The sequence below is a fragment of the Anser anser genome, assembly GCF_964211835.1.
Source record: "Anser anser genome assembly, chromosome: 9".
NCBI lineage: Eukaryota > Metazoa > Chordata > Aves > Anseriformes > Anatidae > Anser > Anser anser.
The window spans coordinates 23,593,980-23,618,611 of NC_139729.1; the positions used below are offsets into that span (position 1 = coordinate 23,593,980).

At 45.2% G+C, this 24,632-nt stretch overlaps 2 protein-coding genes across 38 annotated transcripts in view; one reads left to right on the forward strand and one right to left on the reverse strand.

Annotated features, from left to right (window-relative positions):
• The window catches only part of FNDC3B (fibronectin type III domain containing 3B), a 183,740-nt gene extending 183,129 nt beyond the window's left edge, over positions 1–611 (reverse strand). The window contains exon 1 of the mRNA XM_083848894.1: positions 468–611. The gene's annotated coding sequence lies outside the window, so the exon portion shown is untranslated. The remainder of the gene's footprint in view (positions 1–467) is intronic.
• Positions 612–729: 118 nt separating this feature from the next.
• LOC310904328 (uncharacterized protein) overlaps positions 730–24,632 on the forward strand; it is a gene marked incomplete at its 3' end in the record, with an annotated part of 56,089 nt that continues 32,186 nt past the window's right edge. For 13 of the 37 annotated variants that reach the window (XR_014588217.1, XR_014588218.1, XR_014588219.1 and 10 more), the window contains exons 1-4: positions 749–1,063; positions 1,297–1,386; positions 5,805–5,864; positions 24,203–24,255. Coding sequence is in view for 15 of the 37 variants with exons in the window: in XM_083848886.1 (XP_083705012.1) it covers positions 989–1,063; positions 1,297–1,386; positions 5,805–5,864; positions 24,203–24,255; positions 24,460–24,481 (300 nt within the window). Of the gene's footprint in view, positions 1,064–1,296; positions 1,387–5,804; positions 5,865–16,142; positions 16,245–24,202; positions 24,256–24,459; positions 24,621–24,632 lie in introns of those variants that run through there. The other 24 variants (XR_014588231.1, XR_014588232.1, XM_083848876.1 and 21 more) reach the window with 14 other exon arrangements.

Genomic DNA, 24,632 nt, shown 5'->3' on the forward strand with positions numbered 1-24,632 from the left:
CTCTTTTTTTTTTTTTTTTTTTTTCCGTTCCGTCTGCTGGTAGCATGCCATTTTACAAAGGTGTCTGGCGAGCCAAGCACCGAGCTGCCAGGATTTTCCTCCCCGAAGGGAGCCTGGGGAGGGAGGGGAAGGCCGGGACGGGGAGAAGTTGCTGGTTCCTCTCCCCAGCCTTTTTCCCCACCGTGCCCACGGGTCCAGGGCTCCGCCACCTGCCCGGGGAGCCGGCACGGAGGGCAGGGGGAGCCGGGGGGAGCCCCACGGGGAGGAACGAGCCAAACTTTCCGCCCAGCCCCGCCGGGCGCGGCCGCCGCCCCGCCGGGGAACAAAAGGGCCGGGGCGGCTGCGGCGCCCCGGGGCGGGGGACGCGGCTCCGAGCCCAGCCCGGCTGCCCCGAGCCGAGCCGAGCCCAACCGAGCCCAACAGGGGGCTCCGAGCCCCGCCGGGCTGCCGGGCAGCGCCGTCCTTACCTGGCGGTGTGCTGGTGCGGAGCGAGCCGAGCCGAGCCGAGCCGAGCCGAGCCGGGCCGGGCCGGGCCGGCGGTGACTCCCGGCTAGCTGGAGCGAGTGGCAGGAGGGCTCGGCGGGGATGCCGCCATGTCAGTGATGTCGGCACCACATGGGGCCCGCGGCCGGCCCACGCTACCGAGCACTCTGGAGTAGAGGCTCCCGCCGAAAAGCCGCCTGACGAGGGCGGGCGGTGGCGCCCGGGCCTCCCGCTCCGCCCCGCTCCTCCCCGGGGCGGCCCCGCTGCCTCGCCCCGGCCCCTCAGCCTCGGCCCCGGGAGCCCGGCCCGGCCCTCCCGCACCCACGGGGGGCGCCGAGCCCGGTGACGCCCCCGTGTCGCCGTCCCGTCGGTCAGCCCCCCCCCGGCACCGTCGCTGCCAGCCGCCGTGAGGGGGAAGGCGGGAGGTGGAAGAGCCCCCGGTCGGCTCCGTCTGCCCCCTCGGCTGAGAGGGAGGAGGAGAGGTTTTAGGCAGCGTTTCTCAGAGATGAAGAAACACCCTGACGTGCTGCAGCCAAAAAGGAGGAAAATCGCTCCGCTTGCCTGGGGGGGAGCCACAGGGGTAATTCGCCGCTCAGCACCGCATCGCTGCAGTGGGGGGGTCGGGGTTGGGGCTCGGATCTGGGCACAGAAACTCGAGCAGGCCCTGCCTCACCCCCTGCTAATGGCAGCCCTGTTGGGCAGGGCTGTTTGACAGGGCCCCACTCCCTTGGTTAGCTCTTTCTGCCTCAAAATCCCCCCACTTCAATCTGCTTTCCCTCCGTCACAATTCTCTTCAATCTCCTCTTTCCCCAGAGCTTCTCCCAGTGGTTGACGTACTTCATCCATAAGAGCAAGGATTCCTTTCAGAAACTGGAAAACCCCGTGGAGTCTCAGGCAGCCCAGGTATATTTTCATCAGCTTCCATTAAAATGCCAATAAAAGACCACTCGTCCCATGGGACTTACTGATGGGACCTCTACTTGTCAAAACTCACACTGGAAAACATCACTTTGGCATAAAAGTTCAGTAAAACCAAACCGTCATACCCAACTGGGCTGGCTATTTTTATATTAAGTGACCAAAATACAGGAAAAAAATAATCTGAAATAGATAGTTCCTATGAAAACAGAAAATTAGCATTTTCACATGGGAAAGATTTTTCAGTGTAAAATGGCCAGCCAGCACTAAGTATTGTTCATTGTTAATTGCAAAAACTTTTGTAATGAGTAAAATCTAAAAGCAGAAAAATGTTTTGTTTTATTAGTGACCCAAAACATGCAGACTTTTTGATGATCCTGGATTGAGTTACAGGGTCAGATGAGATTAATTATTCACTAGGGTGGTAAAGCCTTTACTTGGTCCTGCAGGCTGTTTTGTGAAGGAAAAGATAGAGAAAAGGGAAAGAGGGAGGTGGTGCAGGCAAGAGGGAATGTGTTGGTTTAGAAAGGAAAAAATCCCTGGCCTGAGTTAGAAACTTACAAAAAGATTAAATCAAAGAGTAAACAAAATCAAACATAAAGATAGGAAAACAAAAATAAATACAGGAGAGGAAGGAAATGAAACCTCCAGGCTGATTTTTAGCTTTTCTGTCAGACGGACCAGAGGAGGGCTAGGTCCAAGCACGTTCGTATTTGGAGAATCAAAACAGGCTCGGGGTGTAGGGACATTTGGTGAGTTGTCACTTCCCCAGCAGAAGCGGAGTGATGTCCTCTGCCATCACTAAGATCAGGGCGGTTTACATTTCCCTGCAGTTCTGTAAAGCGTTTATAGTTCACACTTACTTCACTTTGGTTTCACCATTGGAGCAGAAGTCAAAGAGAAAGTCATCTGCAATAACCACATTGGACGTACTTGAGGAAAAAAATGTGCCCGGTTACTTGATTTTCACATGGTTTCCAGTCCCTCCTGGAACCACAGAATTGGTCAGACACAAAAAAGACAGCAAATTTAGCTGCACCTGGAACAAACGCGTACCTTTTCTTCAGAGCACTTTTTATTCAGCCACTTCATCCCAGTGAACTCAACAACAGGCTATAGTTAACAGCAACTGTAAAATGGTTCAATAGAAACCGGAGGTGTGTCAAAAAACAAGGAAGAGGACGGGAGGGGAGCAAGGACTGCTTTTCCTCAGAAAATTCCTACATAAATAAGAAATTAAACTGTTTCTTTAATGACTTACTCCCTGAGCCAGCTGATCAAGGAAGAGCATTAATCAGACCAGGAGGAAATGTCTTTTGCCGCTGAAAAAGGAAAAGAGCTAGGTTATGTGGTGACACAGCAGGGATGGATAAAATACTCCGGAGAAAATGACTGACCTAAACGATCATCCAAACAAATACAGACAAAACCATGAACTTAACTTTCCTATTCTGATGAGTCCGTGTTTTTCTGAGTCTATGCTTTCAATAATATGCATATTTTTCTTTTCTCGTGGTGAGATCTTTCTGTTTACTCAGGAAGCAAGCGGAGCCAGAAAGGCAATAGCGCGTCCCTTCCGCCATCCCGCGGGTGCCTGCGCAGAGGGGCAGGAAGAAGGGGTGGCAACACTGCTCCAGGACAGCCATTCCCTAGACAAATCTCGACCGGCACCAGGCTGACACCCCAAACTCCTTTCAGGCAGGAATTGTTTACCCATCACGCTAACGATTTCAGCACTGTTGGCCAGGGCTGGACCCAAACCAATTCCATATTCTGTATTCTGCTGCCATCCCCCTCGGCCATCCCCTCCTATTTGGTGAAAAATTCCAGAGAGGAGCCTGTGGAAACTTTGTCCATATGACCAGAACGTGGCGTCCGAGATCAGACATCATTGTAACGGCTGGGAAGATGGTCTTTATTCTCACAAGACACTTTCCCTCAGGTTTCTGGTGGGATCTGAGTTAAACTTTTACTGTTCCAGCAAGCTGTATGCTCTGTATTCTGGAGGGCAAGCAGGCTGAGATCTTGGCACCAGTGCTGTTCAACAGCGCACAGAGAACGCTTTGATTGATTTATTTGCTGAGCGCTGTTTTTTTTACCTGGGGTGTACTACCCGCAGGCATTTCCAATACCGTGCAGCACAGGCGTGTGCAGTGGATGAGTTTTCTGCCCAGCCGTGTCACAGAGGCTCTGGGCTGGCTCAGGACGTTGTGCCGAATGTGGTGCATTCACAGGGTGAGAACTCTGGGTTCAGGTCTTCTCGCTCAGGGCCAGCATAAACTGGGATGGAAAAGGGGCACAGCCAGCAAGAAACAATTTGCCCGACCCCACAGCAGGCTCCCTGAGCAGCCTGCACCCCTTTCCTGGGGTGGAAGGGGCAGGGTACGTGAGCCAAACACCGGTGTGATCACCCTCAGAAAAACATCGAGAACAAAATGATGTCGCTCCCTCTTGTGATCACGCAATGAAGCAGGGACCATATAACCTGATTGTCTTCTTCATAAGTCCCTTTTCAGGCCCTTGTCCTTTTACGTATTTCAAACCATTAAAATCAGAGCAATTTGAACAGTTAGGTAGTTAAAGCCATACAGAAGTTTCGGGTCACAGTCGTCTTCTCTCACTTTTATCTGACAGAATGGAAGCTAAATGCACATTAGATCATACAGACTGAAATGTATTGAGTTCCTTCAGTCTTTACAATGTTTTGTTTCAAGGTCGTGCTGGTGGAGAACGGCCCGAGCCAGATGTGGGGGAAGCACAGTGCATAGGTCAGGATGGTCGCTTTTACTGTGGGGAATCCAGAATTCTGCAGGACACTTTTTAAAATAACTAGGGCATGTAAACACCAGCATGAACCAGGATTTCTATCTGTACCTCTCTATTTAGAGGAAATGAATGCCAGTTATTCACTGAGCATATAGTCATGCTTTGGCATTCATGTACTAACTGAGTTTGGTGAGGAGTCTGTATTTGTGGTATTAATTGGCAGGTTTTTTCCCTTTTTAGGACACAAGTCAGTATTTCTCATGCTCAGTAACACATGCAGAAATTAAATCCCAAAATTTTATTATTGGGATAAGATCAAGAATCAGAAATTATTGGGATAAGATCAAACTGCTGTAAGATTCTGAAATAAAAATTATCTGCCTTTTTATTGGAGTGCATGGTAAGTTTGCAGTGCACATCAAAAAAAAACAGTTGTCTACTGGACATCCTTTTATTCCATTTAACAGGCAAAGTCCTTAGTTTGGCATTTGAATCTCGCAGTCTACAACTCTGCAGTAAATATGCCCAAGTTCTACAAGAAGTCACGGAAGTCCCAGTAACTTCAGCAGGAACTAGAAGAGGCCTCTGTGTACCAGCACCATTGTTCTAAAGTAGTGATTTCTGACACCACAAAATAAGTTGTTTGTCAGGGATATTATGCTATTAATTGTTTCTTAAGCTTTACAAAGGCACGATGGAAAGAAAATGTTCCTGTTGCCCCCCCCCCTTCCATAAGAAGCTCCATTGTGTTTGTAATTCGTCTGCTCGTAAGCCGAGGATTTACACCGTAAATTTTTAACATGTTTTCATCTACATTGGTTTTGTAAGTTTAAATAAGTTCCCATCTGCCAAGTGCTTCCAAAGACCATTGGCGTTGAACCAATTCAAGAAGCTTGCCATGAAGATTACACACCAGTTGTGCTCATTCAAAACAATGACTTCTGACCACTGCACCAGAAGAAAATAGTCTCATTTATTGTCTCATAATCATGCATCTCTGCAGTGCTAGTTCCACTTCTGCCAACGAGAAGGGTGCTCCTTTGATATTCTACAAATATTTCAGCTCAGTCTCCTTAACACTGTGCAGTTCTTTGGCTCCTTAGGTTTGGTTTGGTTTTGTTTGTTGAAAGCTCTTGTTTCAGTTCGGTGTCTAAAGAAAACAAAGCAGTGTTGCTTGCATTGTTAAAGCCAAAAGTAGGGCCACAGAAAAAATGTTCTTCTTGGAAGATTTTGTAGATTGGTATTCATGAAACAGCTGGAGATGAAACATACAATGCTAATCCTGTCCAGTTGCTCCTGGTCATGTTGCACATTCAGGAAATTCATAATTAGGTGGTTATATCCCCAGCGTTTCCCCTGCAGCACTCTTTACAACTAGCAATTTATCTTCTTTCTTGTCATTAAAAAAAAAAACCAACTACAAAGGAAAAAGGGGGGGAGAAAATACAAGGAGGAGTAACTTAAAATACGCTTAATAGTTTCTGCCCTCTGTAAAAAATTCAGATGTTGTCATTTCTGTACGTACCAGTAAACGTCCATTGCCCTTTTCTATCACAGTATTTTTCCTCTGTGCTGTATATCCTTCCTACTGACAGAATTTATTTTTCCTGTTATTTTTTTTTCTTTTTCCTTGCCAGTTATGCACACGCTTTCCTGTAAAGGCAGCCACACCTGATAATTTAGAAATAAACGCTTTCGTAAGTAAACATTTATTTTTCTTGCTGAGTAGAAGCATTATACAGGGGGGTTTATTCCCAGCTCCCTCTAAGGTTTCTAATTAATTCCTAAGTAGTTTCTGCTTTTTATTCTGACTTCTCTAGTGGTATCATGAAAGCCTTTCCCTCTATACTGCATTTTACAGACTGCTTTGTCAAAAGTTCATATTCATTTAGAATCAATCAGGGTACAACTTGAAGGATTTTTCTTCTTTTTACAGCCTTTAAATAGAACAGCCTTATCTACTGTTAATTACATGCATATGCAATGTGGAGATTTTTGTCTATAGAGCAATCGACAAGAAACGTTGCCAGTTTCGAATTAAACTATTATCAGTGACTCAGCAGATTGGCTCTGGAACAGCAAAACATCACATACAGGCTTTTAAAACAAAGGTTATTACTGATTTTTCCCAAAAGTAATTTTAAAAAGCACCTGGGAAAAACAAAAAGAGGAATACTGAGATAACACTGCTAGTTACAGTTCAGGAGTTTCCAAGCCTGTGATTAGCAAGCTACACTGGTGGCTCAGAAGCCTGGCTTTTCAAAGATAAAAATACAGTACAGCAGCGTACAGTAAATGCACAAATAACTTTAAAACAACAGAAGAGTCATAAAACTCTCCAGTGGCAGCTCAGACCCCAGATCACAGGATCACCATAAATCACAGCGAGATGTTGCAGAGCCTCCTCGCAGCACTTTCAGATCCAGAGGAGCCTCTTGCCTTGCCGTGCACTTGTGCTTCAGCTGCAGGTTCCCTTTGCTTTCTGGATTTGGCCAAATGTATTTTTAGTCACAAATGCAGCAAAAATACACCTAGACGAGGTGGTTTTTTTGTTTTTTTTCCTAGCCAGCAGTGAGCATCTCCAATTCCCTGGGTGACAGAAGATGGTGTTTAGTAGTGGGGGAGCAGAGGACTCACTGCTTTTGAATGGAGGCGCCCATCCATGCCAACATACAAAGCCACCTGGAAATGTGTGATTTCCAAAGGGGATCTCCTCCAAATCTTTATATATCTGCAAGAAAATACATTCCTTTATGCCAGGTGCAAGACACTTATGAGAAATGTATCACCAAGTTTCAATATACTATCTCAAAGAACTCATGGGATGATGTAAGACAGTTTTTAGGTTCCTCTCAGTCAATGACTTTTTTCCCTAGAGCTTCCCCAAAGCTGCATGAAAATACATAAAATATTACTTTGAAAAGCAGTCAAGTTTTGAAAATGATTTACCAAGTTGCTAACTTTTCCAGACTTAAAACGTGATGCCTGAGATAATATGTCTGTTTCATGTTGATAAATAATGGAGTCTGGCATACAAATGTTCTGGTATGGCCTTGGAAAAATCCCTTCAGCTAACTGTGCCTTAGGCTAGAATGATTTAAAAAAAATGCTTATTTTACATTTCCATTACTTCTTTTATCTACAACAAATAGCCAGGCTTAAACTCTCGGTCATGTTCTTTCACACAATCACGCCCAAATTCTACCCACCTTTATTTATTTGTTTTTGTTTTTCAACAAAATAAAGATCTTGCAGCATGCCCTACAGATCAACAAAACCTCAAATTATTTTTGGTTAAGAGAAGAGCAACCACTTTGAAAAAGCCAGTGTAGGCAGCGAGCTCCTGTCTTCTTGTATGCATCCTGCAGACCACAGCTGTGATGTGCAATGGAAGTGAAATTGTCTCTTATGTGAGTAGGTCCTGAGTCATTTGATGGCTGATAGGTCAAAGATGAACTTAGGTTTCACTTGAAAGCCAGCCACAGAGCTGGAGGTGTGATCGTAGGGTGTTCAGATAACATAAATGGATTCTTCACAAGTTTCTGCTTTCATTTTTTTTTTAAACCTTGAAGATTCAAATGGTTTAGACAAATCTTGAAGTGACAGAAAAGCAAACAATAACTTTCGCTACCCACACAACGATTATGGGAGGCTTCATTGATTGTTATTTAAAAAAAATGCTTTGTGATCTACAAAAGAGTTGTTATGGAGCAAAGATGCGATAAAAATGCCAATTACTACTGTTATAAAACTTATGCCATATGCAGTAAAGAGTAAATACATGTAATAGACGTTTCAGAATGAATGAAAAACCTCTTGTAGAGGAAGACTCATCCTTTCCCTGGCAGTAGATGTGCCTAATACTTCTCCTGTCAGTTGTCTCAACACGGTGCTATCCCATACATCAAGGCAGAAGGGGCTTAGGAAGTCCCCAGTGAAGTTTATACCCCTTATACCCCTCCCTACGCAAGGCTGTTAAATGCCTCGATCAAAAATAGCTTTGAATATGAACACTAACAGGTGGCAGATAATTGGGTGTGCATGGATAACCCTTTTCTCCGTGACAGGCACACACGTGATGGAGTTCTGCAACCCTCACGACTGTGAGCCCCCAGCCAAGATCTCGGCCTCGCTGCAGCCTGGCACCATGATAGTGCCTGCGCTTCCGACGGGTTTTACGCTCAGACACTTGGAAATGCTCGTAAGAGAACCACTTAACAAGTCTTTTCTCTAGCTGCCTCAGTCTCTCTCCCCATGCCTTCAGCAATCTGCTTCACTTCCTCTGGTCCTTATTTGTCCCTCAGTGAGGAGCTTCAATTTCAGAGCATCCTCAGTGCCTCGCAGTCTGTGGTTTTTCTCATTTATAACTCACAGAATCAATCATAGAATGGGCTGGGCTGGAAGGCACCTTAAACATCATCCAGTCCAACCAAACTCCGTGGTTCCTCCCAGCTCTACTTGCTGCTGACTGAGAACAGGAAAGGGAGAAGAAGCTCCAAGAGCCACCATCTCCCTTACTGCAGGCTCCATCTCAGACAAGGCTGTAAAGCCCCAGTTACAAGAGCAGTAACGCTGGAGATTTCTTCTCCATATTTATCCTGGAGCAGGCATGTCTGCTGGAGGTGTCGGAGTCCGTGATACACTTCATGTCAACTTGACACCTCTGCGCTAACCCTGCATCTGCTCTGGGACTAAAGATATAGTTGGGACAGCAGTGACAGACAGTGCCTGATCTGGCACGAAGCCTGGCTGTTCAGAGTTAATCCATCAGAATTTTTTAAATAAACTGGGACTGGCAGAGAGACTTCAGACCAAGTAAATACTTGGTCTCATATGGCAGCACTTTTAATCCCTGTCCAAAAGACGCTTTTACTGTCATCACAGCAGTCCCCTAGTCCTTTGGTGTTTCAGTTCTCCTGTAGCTGTAAAATAGGGATTGCAGCACCTCTGTAGTGGGATTCACACAAATACCACGTGAAATCGTGCAGCTCCTTGGAAGCAACACTGAAATGATATTGATCATTTCTCCTGACTGGCACTAAAATCTTCATAACCCTAACATGCATCAGTCCTGCAGAGGGCTGGGGGTACGTGTACGTATATTTGACTTCACCCAGAGATTAGCATTCAAAGTAGATGAGGCTGCTCGTTCTGTGAGACAGTTATGAGAGTACACTGGAGCATTCAGAATAATCAAGTAAGCACATGCAGGATCAGGGGCCAAGACGCAGTTGTTTGGAAAAAGTATAGTTCTGTCTGGCACAGAGAAAACTCCAATGAAAAATGATGTTGATTTCAACAAATACTCAAGATATTCCCATATTTTACTTTATATTTCTTGTATAACAGTGCAATTGAAAGGAGAGAGAGAGCCACAGCTATTCTTGTTGGGGAAAGATGTTAGCTACAGATATTTTTTTAAAGGTTGTCGTAGCTCATCCCTTTACAAGCTTGAACTTGATCCTGAAAACCGCTCACTTCCATTCATTGATCTGTGACTCCGTTTTAGTGATAAAAAATGGCACCTGAATATTTTAATATAATCAAGTGAATTTAAAAGGGGAAACTCTTGTAATCTGTAAATTATGCATCCAAAACTTATAAAAAGTTTATTCTGTTAATCAGGGGATGAAGGAAAGGTGTTTAAAGTTAAAAACACTGAACGGATGCAAATGCTACATTTTAAGAAGTCAAAAGGTATTGCTAAAAACAGAAAAATGACCTTTTTTGATACGTTGATTAAACGATCAGGTGTTTTTTCACTTGGGACACCTGAGAGACAGAGAAACAGGTTAAGAGAATGAAAGCTGAGAGAGTGGGGACAAGATTCTAGACAGGTAAATTGTAAAACAAGCTAGTTTTTGCTTTAGGATGTTTCTTTAAAGAATGTGTGTTTGTGGAGCCGATAACTGAAAGCACAAGCACATGCGCTGCCCATACCACGCCATGTGGGGAGAGCCTCCACAGGCCAGGGAGATGAATAGGATTTTAAACCTGGGATGAAACAAAGTGAGCGTTTGCCATCTCCTGATTAATTACATTGGTGGAAATAAGCTGTTTAGTGGAATAGTAAGATCTCGCTGGGTGAAAAATGCAAGCCGAAGTTCATGCCCCTCACTTCAAAGACGGATGTAAAAAAAGAGCTGCAGTATTTCTGCGTCGCCCAGAACACACGTTTGGTTCGGCTGAGCCTTATCCCCCAGACTGCAGCTCCGCTGTAGCTTCATGGTGCAAAGTCTTCGGCAGCAATTCGGAGTTAAGACACGGCTGCTCTTCTCTGCCGGTTCCTACCCCTGTGTGCTGCCCTCCCGGCTGTGCCAGCCCTGCTGTTTTTCACATCAGCGCTGCGAGTCAGGTCAGGAAATTGATCTGGCTGAAGAACAGCATTCCTAAGAATGTGCTGGTTTTTTTTTTCTTCCCTCCAGCCAGATAACTCCGACTGGTTTCACATGGCACAAGACTGAGTGGCACAAGCGCAGGGTGGTGTGCTGCAGTCCGGTGGCAGGAGGGGGACGAAGGCTGGAGGCTCAGCCAGCACGCAGCAACGCAGCCCGACGCGTGCGGTAACGAGTTAGAGCCACATCTCCTGCAGGCACATCGCACGCTGCGTTCTGTCAAAGAGAAACAATTCCCCTTCAGTTCAGCTACAAGGGACTTGCGGTGTGGAACAGAAAAAGCTGCATTGTTTCCTCTCATTAAATATTTCTGACTAGCTGCAGTGTTCACCCTGTTGACAGACATGAAACCCTAGCAGGTCACTAATCCCCTACCTGCTCCCATAGGTAACTGACTCCTGAGCACAAGCGTTGCCTGCAGCATTTTGTGCTGGGAGGTGGCCCAGCTGCTGCAGAACGAAGATCTGAGGTTGCTGATAATCCCGCAATCCCGGGGTTATGTTTCCAGTCTCACCCACACCCTGAGTCATGTGTCTGCTGCCTCAGTTCCTCCTTTTTGTTTCCCCGATGAGCACATGCGTGCACTCACATGCATGGGTGCGCAAACCGCACAGCGTGGGGTTCAGGAAGGCTTCCTGCGTTTCAGCTCAGATTTATGCAGCCTTGATTTCACCTGAAGGAGTTTTCTAAAACTTAAGTGCTTCTGGATGCTGAGGTGCAGCTGAAACAAAACACTCAGCTAGGCATCTTGGTGGAATCTAAGCAGGAAGAGTCTGATCGTGATGGTCTGGCTTGTAGGTACATGGCTAGTATAAATAGTTGTTTCCTCTAGACAGCAAAAGCTGCATATTTCTGTCTTTGTGGCATCTATCCATTATTTATCTTTCCTTGAGAACTCCGCTAGTTCCTCTGCTGCCTGTTAGCCCTCCTCTCAACTTCTGTGTCGTGATCCTTGGCAAACTCCATCCATCCATCCTTTCCCCTGCCCCCAAACTCTCCCTCATAGCTGAAGGGTCAGCCTAATTATAAATCTCTTCTGATAGAGTCAACAGTACATCTACTTTGTGTTAGCTCTGACTGTATGTTTGTGAACCGTGCTGCCTCTGGTGCTGATGGCAGAACCAGCAGGTGACAGCACGGTGCCCGGCCAGCTGCCCTGGGTACGGCTGTGACCCAGGAGGGAAGGGTGCCAAACCCGGCGAGTTCTCATCTCCTGCTGTGGAAGTCCAATACTTCTCTGTCATCTAGGCTGGTACTGGGCTCTTGCTGTCCCGAGCCTTATAAACAGGTCTTTTTAGGGTATGTACAAAATATTTTCCTTCCCGTGCTGTTTTCAGGAACACTCATTTAGATTTGCTTGCTTTTTCTGCACGCTGACATGCAGATATCCAGAATGCCCGAACAGATCTCAGTTCAGAATTGCTGCTTCTGAAAAGAAGCCGGTCATCCTTCACTTTGTATACAGATCACTTTCTTCCACAAATAAAGCTGGAATTAATTCTCCATCAGGATAAAACCTTTTCAGGTGAAAGCATTTCTGAACTTGAAACGCCTGGGAAAATGAATGCAGCAGCTTCCCCAGACATCCCAAAATCTTCAAAAGGAGTAAAAATGAAGGAAAAAACACTGGCAACAGCCAACAGCTTACTTTGAAAGGAGCCCATGTGGAATGATGGAAGTGCTTGGAAGGGAGACTTCCCAAGGGTGAAAAGTGTTGCTTAACTGCAGGACTCTTTGAAAAGACCTGTCTGTGCTTAAACTCCAGATTCAGCTCCGTGCTCTTCACCCAGGCATGTTTGTAGCCAACGTCAGTCAGAGCCAGAACACTGACTTCTCGGGAACTGTTATTTTTTCTTTTCCTTTTATTTTTGGAACCAGTTCAGAACTAGTTGTGAACGTAGTCCCTAAATTATAAATGACTAGCTGTGATAAGGGACATGCCTGCTTCTGCAGTAGACTCACTCGTTTGAGCTGTTGTCCTCTGCGCGTTGCCCTAACGCAAGTCCTCCTTGGTGTCCAGTGCTGAGCTAATAATTATTTATATGCCTCAGAGGGGTTTCAGGGAGAATCTACATTATTTTTTCTGTGCTGTGTGAAAAAGCACAGAGAAGATTTTTTTGTTTTGTTTTGGATGGTCCCAGTACCTGTTGCAGACTAGATCATATTTTATTTCTTCTTTGGAGGCTCTGATCTGTCTTTGACCTCCTCATTGCACACCTAAAATGCTTTCTTGGTGCACTTGAGTTTCCTGAAGACTTCAGTCATTGCATGTGGAGGATGCGATGTGAGAGGTTGGCATTTTGAAACAACCCTTCAGGGAGTCCCTTGGGCACTGCTGGCTCTCGGGACGCGTAGCACGAGCTGAGGCTCTGTTAGGATGAGAGGCCCTTCTACCTGTGATGTTACCGAGACTTTCCTATCAGGATTGCGTATTTCCAGAGCAGACATCTTTGATCATATCCTACCTAGTACAAGGAGCGACCCATCCAAACCAGCGGTGTTGTTTAGACTCCCACTGACTTGTTTGGGTGTCCCAATTCAAGGAAAAGCTGCAAAAGCAAAGGCAGAAATAGAGTTCCTCTTGACCTTCCGTTATCTATAGACAGAGTCATGGGTCCATAAACTCAGTGTTTAGTTAAAACATAACTGCTGGTACTGTTAAGTTTATAATGAGGAAAATGAGGCAGAGATCAAAAGATTTGCTTTTTGTGGGTTTAATTTTCTTCCTCGTCTTTGCACTTTGGTCGTAAACACTGCAGTCCCCCCTCTGCCCTCCTGTTCCATATACTGAAGATTAAGTTGGGAAATATTTTTAGAAAAGGCGTAAGTATACAGAAGGGAGTATTAGACTGTGACCTTATAGCTGCGTTTGAAGTTTTTGAAGGCTACATGGCAAACATCCTCGGTATTTCCAAATTCTCAGGAAAAGGAGTTTCATAGATTGCTCTTCATTAATTTAAGTGTACTAATTGGCCACATGTATGTTTATTCCATCTCTCTCATGCATGCACACAGAGCAAAGCCAACACATATATTCCAAGAGGCCTGAAACAGATAATGGATCCACAGTGTTGCCTCAATAGCTACTGGCATGGAATAAAAAGTACACAGCAAAACAGGAAAAGGAAGGCTAAAACTCGATTAAACAGATTGCTGCATTCAGGAGTGTGCAGTCATCTGGGAACTTAATGAAAAAAAGTTGAAAGAAAAAGTTAAAACAAATAATATACAGGCCTCTCTTGTATTTTTGAAAATCCCTCGCCATCTGTGTGGTAAAATGCCTTCAACAAACCAGCAAGCAGCATAGAATTGATGTATAGAATTAGCCTTTCATTCCCTAACGTAAGCAAAATATCAGGTTATTCCTCATCACTGGAATCCAAATTAGGCCTCTGCTGTTTGACAGGAGCTGGAAGGAGGATATCACGGATTCAAAGAAGGAGCTTCTTTGTCTCTGTTACAGGGCACAAATATAATTTCTCAAGGTAAACACATGTTATCAATAGAAATTTATGCCACATGTATGTAACACAATATGGCTTCAATTATCTGTAAGAAGAGGTGTGCAAAATCAAGGTGATTTAAGAACCTGGCCTATCACCAAAGCCAGCTAGATCTCTCGCTGTTTCTGTCATTTGAAGCCAAGATCTCCTGCTGAATACTCTAATCCTCTTTAATCCTGATTTGGATTTGAACTTGAACCCCAGGTCCTAGAATAAATCAAACACAGATCTTAACATGCTTTTTCCAGACCATTTCTGATGATAACACAGCCTCTATAGAAATAATCTGGCTTTCCTTCTATAACAATTTCCAAGAGCTATAGCAAGGAATTCGGCTACTTTCCTGACTGATTTCACAGACGTACATTTTCAGGTTGGGTGATCTAGACAAATTCTGCCCCAGCCCCTCCAAAAAACACACAAACAAACAAACAAATAAAGAAAACAGTCTTTCACCACTGTTTTAGGTTTTTATATCAGGAAATGTGAAAACTGTTTTAGAATAAAGACTCTGTTGGGACAACCTATCAGGTCAGTTAAGCAGTGCTTTTCCACCTTGCCTGCATCCCATGGGACTCCTCCCGATCTTCAGGGCAATCAACTCAGCTGCAGTATTTGAGTTCTGCTCTCGCCCCACGAACTGACAGAGCTTTTTGAAGGGACACGTGCTGCTTCCCACTGGACAGAAGGAGCAGGAAGGGACTCTTTTCAACTAAGTAAAGCAGAAATGCACCTGTTCTTGCCCTGGTAGGAGCACCTCTAACCAGTGCTACAGGTCATAATCACCAGAGTCCAAGAGAAGCAAAGCTCCCCTGCGATGCTACCAAGGGCATTACGTCTGGGGAAGTACCGTCTTACTGATGGATCGTGTAACACAGGACATTGCTTCCTTACGCATGAAGTCTTCTGGTCAGAAGGGATCTTATTTGGTTAGCCCAGCCTGGGCTAGTGAATCCTTTAGAGCCTGACCTGTAAGTAGCTCTGCGTGACCTTCAAGAGCAGGATACCTCTCTCAAGTCAGACTCAGATAGCTAAAATCTGGCCTTCCAGATGTTAATAACACAGGAGGTAGAAATTAGAACTACCATGGAGCTCTGGGTTACTTTGGAGGTGGAGCAGGACCTCTCATTACACCCAGAGAGCCCAGACTCCTACAGACAACTTCTACACATAGCCCAGTCCCCATTAAAGTGATCGTGGTTGGGAGCACCAGCCAGCTAAGGTCAGTGGCAGGGTGGTTTGTGCTGTGGATGCTTGAACTGTATCTGACCTGTAAACAAGTAGAGGATTTCGAGCTCTTGTAGAGCCAGTGTCTTAACCTTCATTTCTACAAATATTTGTCCAGAAAAATAGGAAACGTTTTGAAAAAAATAGACATAAGTGTATATGTTGAATTTCCACCTGTGTGAGCCATAGAGACCAAAGATCATTTCATGGAGCTGGAAATATCCCTACAAGTTATGAAGCTATGATAGCACAACAGACAGAGGATTTATATGTAGAAGTAGGGCAGTGGATCCCTGGTTGCTAACTTTCTATCTATTTATTTTTTAAAATAAGGTTCCAGTCCCATAGAAAAAAAAGAGATACTAAAACTTTAAGATGTAATGCTCATCTCTGTCTGTCTGACATCAGATATGAGACTTTGTGCTCCGCTGGTAACGCAGGGAACCAGGCCTATTTTAGCAGCCACATCAGAGGACAGGTTTGCAGCCAGAGCTGCCGTTTCCCCCAGCAGCTCCCTCCTGTGAGATGAGTTTTTGTCCTTGTTCACGGGTCCCCCACCGCAGAAACACTACAGATGTGAACATCTAAGGTGGGGACATTTCTCTCTGAGCTCTGCTGAGCATTCAGCTGCAATCCCTGCACCCGGTGGAATGCAGGTGGTAGGCAGCAGTCTGTAATTACTTCAAGGACTGCAAATAGAGGAAAAAAAGTATGCAGGGAGATGAAACCCTGGTCCAAATGGAATCAGAAGGAATGTAGCTGTTTACATGAATGGAGCCAGGATTATCCCTCTAGCCAAGATGATAAGACCCTGAAGTTTATCTATACATTTACTCTTGTTTTCTGCCAGCAATAAACACAGTAAAAAGATAAAGAAGTATCAAAGAAGCTGACTGTGCTACAAGGGATGTTTCTCCTAGCTTCAGGCCACAAGCTTATCTTGCACAAAGCAGTAAGTATGAAAGCCGTTGTGCAAACACTACGCACCATTGTTTATTTTGTCATATCACAGCTAATCATAACCCTTTCAAAATGCTGACCCGGTATTATGGAAAGCACCACACTGTCATTGCTGTGGAAGGTAGCCACTGCTAGATTGGAGAGTTCACTTAAACCACTTCAGCTGTGGCTTATGTGCAGCGTTGTGTGGGGCTTCACAGCTCGTCTGCTCTTCAGAATGAGAACTGAGTACAGGCAAGATCTGGTCTGCATATGAACTTTGACGTAGTCTAAGATCTGACTTATTTACTATGCCATGCATGACACCGTCGTAGCTCTGAAACTCCATTTCTCCATGCGTTGACAAGAGAGAAGGGCTTCACCACGCAGCTCTTCCCAAGTGCTGTTGTAACCATCATTACCTCTGCTATTTTAGTGTAGGGATGTGTCAGAAAATGGTGATTTTAAGGTATTACTGGTCACAGCTATCTGTCCTCAGCAGGACAAACACACCACCACAGCGAATCAGGTGTATCCCAGACGTGAACAAGTAACTGCTCATGACTTGATGTATGGGTTAAGTGTCCATTTGTTTGAGAGTTTCTTTTACGTGGGACACTCTGAATGCCCATCGTCTACAAATCCTACAGAAATGACCATTTGACCTCAGACAGCCGCTGCTGATTTACTGGACTGAAAGAATCATCACGTGGAGAAAGACAAAATGAGGAAACTGCAGGGACTTGTGCTGCCTCGCTGCTGAAGGCTACAGCCTCTAGCGGAGCTGGCAGCACACCTGCCCGGACCACAATTTAAGGTCGGGCATATTAACCAAAACTCTCTGTAATTTGCACTGAGATATTACACTGAGCTGGAGCAGCAGGATTCTGGCAAGGGGCAGTTGGCAGCAGCAGAGCCAGGGAGGACAGAAGAGCAGCTAGAGATTTCAGCCTGTTTTCCTTTGCAAGCGTGACGTAGGGGCTGTTGATTGTTTTTGTACTTTTCTTTTTTGGTGAAGATGCTGACACACACTTATCTCCATTAAAAAAAAAAAAAGAAGGACTTTGACAGGTAAAGCTTTTCAAAAACTTCCTTCCCAGACAAGAAATTTAAAGCCTACTTGATTTGTTTCCAGTTTTGATTTCTGCTTGTTGCAAGCACCACCAGTTTGAAGGCAACAATAATGCTCCCAGATACACCCGAGGCTAGAAGGGCATTGGCGTTCCTCGTCCTTGATGGACTTGATGCGTTGCAGGGTTCATCCTTCCCGTCACATGGCCTGACACATGGGGAAGAGACAGAATTACACAGCCTTCCTCCTCCCTCATCCTCCTGGGAGCTCTCCCATGGACACGGTGCACCGGACACCGCCTGTGTCAGCAGGCTCCAGCCCTGCTTCCCTTCTCCTCACAGTGAATAATCTCCAGCTCCTACTGGGCAGCAGCAGCAGAATGGAAAATTTTACCTCTTTGTTTATCCACCACCAGTAAAAAGGTTTAATCTGCGTCTCTGGTCATTTAATGCCCTGGGACCAGCACCTGAAAGTGTACTGCAAGTCCAGGACCGTTGCCATCAGCTTCCACTCGCTTTATTAGGTTCAGGAGGAGCCAAGCCCAGGGAAGCAGGGTCATTTTTCAGCTCTTGCACAGTTCTTTAGCCAGTCGCTACCCTTGCCTGTGTGGCTACAGCGCCAGGCATCAGTGTGTAAATCAGCGCACTTCTGTCTCGCTGAGTCTGCTAGACAAACTCCCAGCAGAGGTGTGAACTTCCCCAATTAATCTTAATGAAGTGTTAACTTCAAAGCTGAGCTGCAGCCATTTATAGGTTAATAGAACCTTACAGAAAAAGCCTCCCAGCTTGAGTCATTAGAAAACAGCTCCAAGGGGACAGGATTGGTCAAATTTGGGGGTTATTCTGGGATCTGGAAGAAATCCCACTTCACTGACAGCCTTTGCTTGTGCACCACTTCCATTGCAGCTGCATTGTTAGGAGACCGAAGGGTCAGGCAGCCAGACTGGAAAAACTGTTCTGTGAACGCACGCTAAAAATATCACTGGAATTGAGCAGATGGCACCAGATAAGGAGGCCGGGATGATAACGTCTGTAAGGAACTGTGTCAGCTTACTGAGCTAAGTGATGCCCTTGCTCATACTATCCTTTACCTGACTCATGGCAGTGAAGTGGCAGAGCCAAATTCAAGTCCTGAGCCTAGATTTAGCCTATGTATTTTCAGGATCCTTTTCCCCACATCATGACTTCAGGTCAGGTATTTTACCCTGAAAAATAATGAAGTGTATGCTTCAAATGGGCGTGTAGGTGCTCGTGCTGTTACTATGACAGTTTTTGCTAGCATCACGTTCAGCCATTCCACTCGTGCATTTGCAAGTGGGTATTTAGGGTCATGGACAAAGGTCTATAGGAACAAGTCCTTCATTTTTAAGAGTAGTACAATCTTATTTTCCTGGTACTGTGCAGCAGAGGCAGAGCCTTTGCAAAGAAGTCTTCCCCAACATGTCTCTGCCTGCGTTTTCCTGCTGGAGGGATCTGGTTTGCAGCCAAGGAGCCCACCTAAGAATGGGGAAAGGAGACAAGGAGAGCAGGGTTTGGAGAACTGGGGTGACCCATCAGTACGTATTCACATCCCATTCCCAACATAAACCAATTGATCTTTTTGCTTGTTAGTTACTCTAAACTAGAAGAAATTTATTGGACTGGTGTAGCTGTAGGGCGCATAGAGGCAGGCTGGTGGAACACGCCCTGGGGGCAGGTTCACCGGTTCAGACTTGTACAACTCACACTGCAGCTAGTAAAAACCGAGGTACCTCATTTTTAACTGTCAAAGGCAATAGGAAAAGCATCTCATTTGAAACAATCACATGGATCTGTTTGATATATCCCAAAAAGGCAAAGCTGCTGTGCTGAGCAATGCAGATTTCATTCCGGATACAAGAACTTAAATATAAAAGAGGAAGATCCTTCCTGGCGCTTTATTACAAGCTCCCTCGAAGACCTCTGACTCAGCTGATTATTAATTGCCAGAACATGCCCACATTTGCCTGTGTAAGCTTCTAAAATATAAAATGGGAAGAAAAAAAAAACGTTAAATTATTCCTATTTTGAGAAGTTGAAAAGTAAATGGCTACGTTGCCATGGAGGCTGTTTTTTGTTTATACTAGTAGCAAATAATGAGGAAAAACTACAACTAGCTGACGAGAAGCAGGAGCTCACTACCAGCGCTGCAGCCCTGACCTCCCCCTCGGCCATGCTGTACCGCGAGCAGTAGTAGCAGGGCACAAAGCTTACAGAGCTTTAGCTTGGCTGACAGATGTTGGTCAGATGATGCAGACAGCATAACCAAGCGAGCACTAGCTCTGCCACATCCACGAGACTCACTTCCGAGTACCTCACAGCCAGCTACGCTCCCAGGGTGAGGAGGCAGTTGTTTTCACAGCGCAGGGTGTTTTCACACTAGCAGTTGATGTGTGTCCTCCTTTCTCTGAAGTGTCGTGTTAGAGAGGACAGCCCGTTAATCTCGGCTTGCTAACAGCAGGCACAGTCACCAGGGGAACAGCTCGAAAACCAGGGGGAGGCGAAAGGCCCCACTCCTTTCAGAAGCAGCGGGTCACTGCAGAGCCAGGGGTAGGAAGCAGTTATTTTAACTAACATAGTTTTAAGCTGACCGGAGAAAAACCTCTCAGCAGCTTCACGTCCTGACATCTCTTGAGCTGTTGTGACACTGCTCAGTCACGAAGCCACATTTACAGCTGCCAGTAAGTTCTTTGCTAAATCAGAGAGGCTTTTTTTTATTATTATTATTGGAGTGGGAACTTTAGTGGATGTTTACTACAAAACACAAGTTGCACAGGCTGAGAGCTCGGTGCTGCCTCTCCCTGCTCCCGTCTCTGTCCCCCTCAGGAACACAGTGGTGAATGCTGACCCCGCTCCCATCACCTCCTTCCCAGTGCGTACGTTCAGGTGGAACGGTGCGTGCCGCACAGATCACACAGGCGTCCTTTAAGGACAAGCTCCAACACGAGCTAAGCATTCAGCAGCTCCCAGTACAGTAGATTCCTTTTGCAACTGGTTCTGTATCCAACTTGAAAGCCTGGGCTGTGCTCTGTTCTCCAAAAACTGACCTTGATGTATGTATTGGAGCATAATGGAATAGTACTTGAGCTTGATTTGTCAGCTATAATCTACACCCTTTTTAGTTTTAATTGCATAACTCATCTGTTCTTCATTTAGAAGACTTTGTAGGGACCAAAAACCAATTACTAGGAAAAATAGTGATTCTGCATTGTACAGATCAATTATTAATGTTTAGGACTTTGCACTATTTCTTCTCTAAGTTATTGCCACTTACACAGTAAAGGGAAAAAGGAACAAAGCATCTCATAACAGAGCAGCCCTGTTGACCAGGGAGAAACAAGTGCTTCCCTAAATGCTGCCCAGCAGGTCTGCCAAGACATCACTAAATAAGTCATGTTATTGCACTTTTTTTGTCTGATTTGCATAACAGAGCCTGCAAGGGTTTAAAACCAGACCAACAAAGATACACCTTCAGATACGAAATCACCTAAGCTACAAAGGCACAAGTTCTTGAGCATCTCTCATCTCTTAGTTAAGCTCAGTACTAATAAACGGGGGTGTGAGTGTGCATGCTTGTGCCTACATATCTGTGTGCATAGATGGAATAAACAAGTAAACCATGACTCTTCAGCCCAAGAAAAAGTGCCTGAAGAAATAGTGTGGCAGAAGCCTACAGTGTCAGGTGACATGCAGAAGGTGAATAAGAGCTGATTGCTCATTGTACGTCACTTCAGGAATTAATAGGTGTCATACGAAGCTAGCAGATAGCAAATTCGAGATAAAGATGTTGTTCTTCACATTATCTGTTATGTCATTAAACTAGGACCCAGTCCCCCAGTGTCTGAAAAAGGTGAGCAGGGCAGGCCCAGAGATCATAGCCAGCTTCGGCCAAGAGCCCAGAGCAGAATGCAGCCTTACAGCAGCAAGGCAAAGCCAAGGCCAAGAAGTCAATCCACATGGAAAGGTTAGGATCAGGTCCAGCAAGTACCAGCTGGGTGCCTGGTAACAAGCCAGGGCTGGGGGCAGAATGGGATTGCAGGCCATAGCCTGGACCAATATGGTCTACAAATAAATGGCAAGTAGCTGAGGGATGATGGGGGGAAGAAGAGGGTTCTGAGGTCTTGTCACGTGTGGCATTTTCCTGTGTCATATGAATCTGTACTTGAGCATACACAGCCACAGCTTACCGGTAACGTGGGCAGTAACCTCCCCAGCTATTCGGCTGGAGGAGCTGAACTGTTAATGTTCAGGTAGATGAGGATCAGGCCCTGAGGATGAGGACTCAAACCAACAGACCGCAATCACAGCACCTGCAGACAGGTATAGGCACGAAATAGCACTGCACAGGTCCACACAGTCATGCTTCTGAGACCCAACACAAGACTAATGCCGTGATTTAAGTAGTGCTGTGCAATGTTAACCTCCTTCTGAACAGAGAAAGTTCCAAGAGACCCAACACCTTTTACTTTTCCTCCCATTGATGTTTCATGTTGCATTAAAAAGGCAGGAAATATCAAAGAATTGTAACGTGTCGATTCATGGCAGGGAGTCTGTCTGAGATGGCTCTTAAGCATATGTAATATATTAATAATTCTCAGCCTTTCATGATGTGGATTGGATTTTGACGGACTATGGAAAGTCAGTCAACGTGAATCACAGCCTGTCATGTGAATCACTTCCCCTTGCATCTCCGATCACACTCTGGCAGGGGTAACGATAACATTTATGGAAAACTAATGACAGTTATATCATTAATTTGTTAAGCTGCTGAAAATAAGAACACCAACACCAAAGTATCCCTTCTCTCTCTGTGGACCACTAATGATATATTTGCTAAGGTTGCTGAGCCATGGGAACATACAGTCCTGTACTTAATAACGTGAGTCATTCAAATGGAAATTTTCTGCTCTGAAATTTTATGACTCTAATTAACAGCATTAAAAAAATCTATATTTTATGCTTTTTTTGTAGCATTTTTGTTTTGAATATTACCTTTAGGATATTTCCGTTTTTTTAAGAATTATAAACAGAAAATGAAATAATGAAAGTTCTACTTGTGAAAAAGGGAAGTTTATTGGCCTAAATTCATAGGTCGGTGTCCCACACCACATATCAAATTGAGAAAACAAATCTTTTTTTTCTTTTTTCCTGCTGATGCAGTACAGAACTCTGTTTTTAATTAAAAGGGCAGTTGCCATAATGACAGTCCAGGGTGTTGAGACTCTTGTTGTGTTTTTAGGTTGGGTAAACAAAGTGCATAGAAGGGGCTGAGGAAACGCCTGGGTTTCTGTAAGACTCAGCAGAAACAGACGACGATCGTGACACTGTGTATCCTACCATGACAAGCCATGACAAGTAAGAAAATGGATTTGGCCCATCAAATCCAGCACTTCATCTCTGTTACGAGGAATCTCTCAGTTAGAATGGGAAAGGGGAGCGATGGACCGCAAGTGACAAACTGCAGAGGCAGTAATGACAGGGAGACGAAAATACGGTACGGAGGACATTGCTGTATTAGCAAGTGTTAGACGGAAATGGCGAGGCGGGCAGCTAGCTAGAAATGGAAGACTCATCTGGACAGAGAGAGAGCTTCTACCCACAATTTGATCTGCAGCCAAAGCAAAAATGTAGTTGGTATCCTGAAAGAGCCAGTCCCATTACGCCGGTGTGATTTGCTGTTCTCCTTGCTTTTGGTTCCACTCGCATGTTCTATTTCCATAGAAAAAAAATGTCCCTCTCCAGACAGTAAAACCCATGAAAGTGTCATTATAAATGAGCACGGTCACGGAACAGCTCTCGTTCAACAGCTTCTTGTTGGCTTGCATGCTGCCTTTCTTGCTTCCCGCAGCCTCCTCCCCAGCCTGCCTTGGTTCCTGGAGGAATGCAGCACAGCGCACGTAGGACTTTTATCCAGGGCGCTTTGAGCTCTCAGCTTGTTACCACCAGCCACTGTGCTAGGCTTGGACATCCCAACTTACTTTCCTAATTCTGCAGCAGATTGTCTGCACATGAAAAAAAAGCCCTTGTATTATTTTAAGCTATTGTTGTGTATTAATAGCTTTATTATTCTTACAGTCATTTTTGTTAATGACACAGTACTTTGAGACAGCTTTGCATGGGAGGGTGCTGCAGTGTGCTGGCTGTGCAGTTAGCGATGGTAAGACTATAAAGATAACTTCCCATGCACATCATACGGCATCTTGCTTTGTGTTCAAGCTTGCTCTTTCTGTTAATCAATACTTTTTAGGATTTATTCAATCAAATCTTTCTATAGCAAGTTTTATACTCCTTGGCAATGTGCTGCTTCTGCTTCTTTTCCATTTTTCCTCCACCACTTCCAGTCCACAAACTCAGTTTCTTTAAGACTCAGCAGAGAGTTGAGCAAGAGGAGACTTGGGCAAGCTGAGAGCACTAAGGGGTGTGGGGAGGGAGAGCCCACACGGGCTGGTTTGGATTAGTGGGTTTGATAGGAAGAGTTTGGGGGCAAAGTAGCAGAGGGTTGGAAACTGGGGTTTATCTTGTTAAATGTTATCGTGTTACAAATATATATTTAAAACAAAGACATATAATACATGGTTTATATAAATATAAAATACTAATGGCTTGATTTATCATTTAATCATAGCCCCATCCAGTGAATTGGGTACAGAAAGGGACCTCCTGTTTTCCTGCTGAGAACTGAGTCCTTCCAATCTAATGCCTTGGTGTGGGCTAGCTGCTAGGGAAGGGTGTCTCGAGGAGAGCTTGTCAGCTCAGCCGCACCGCTCCCCCGACATCCACTCTCTGTGCTCACCCCATTTCCCTGAGCACCAGACAATGTAATGTATCTTTGCTTTAGCCCCTTGTTCTCAGTCTCCTGTAACCCCGTTCTTGTTTCACCAGAGCCCTGATGGAGTCAGGAACGAAACACATCCTTTGCGGGAGCATTTTTCAGGGTAAGTGAATACTGTATCTCGAAAGCTCACTTAGAGAGATTACATTAACACCGAAACTTGTCACCTGCAAATGCATTGTCAGCTCGGCTGCTTCTGCGTCATTTATTCTTACAAAATGACAAGTGTACTAACATCAAAGTGTTTGGTATCACCAAGGAAGGAGGGAAATCACAGCTTAACTTCTTTTCCCTTCCTAAATCTCAGGCTGAGTTCTCCCAACTTGTAAAGCTGGAGGTTTCCTGTGCATCGTGGAATATAGGTCCCAAAGCCCACCAAGAAAGCGTATTATTTTCTGACTGCAGCAGCGCTCTAAATAATCTGTGTGGAGCCACCACAGTACTTGGTAGCAGTCTGTAAAAATAACCCTTGATTTCCAG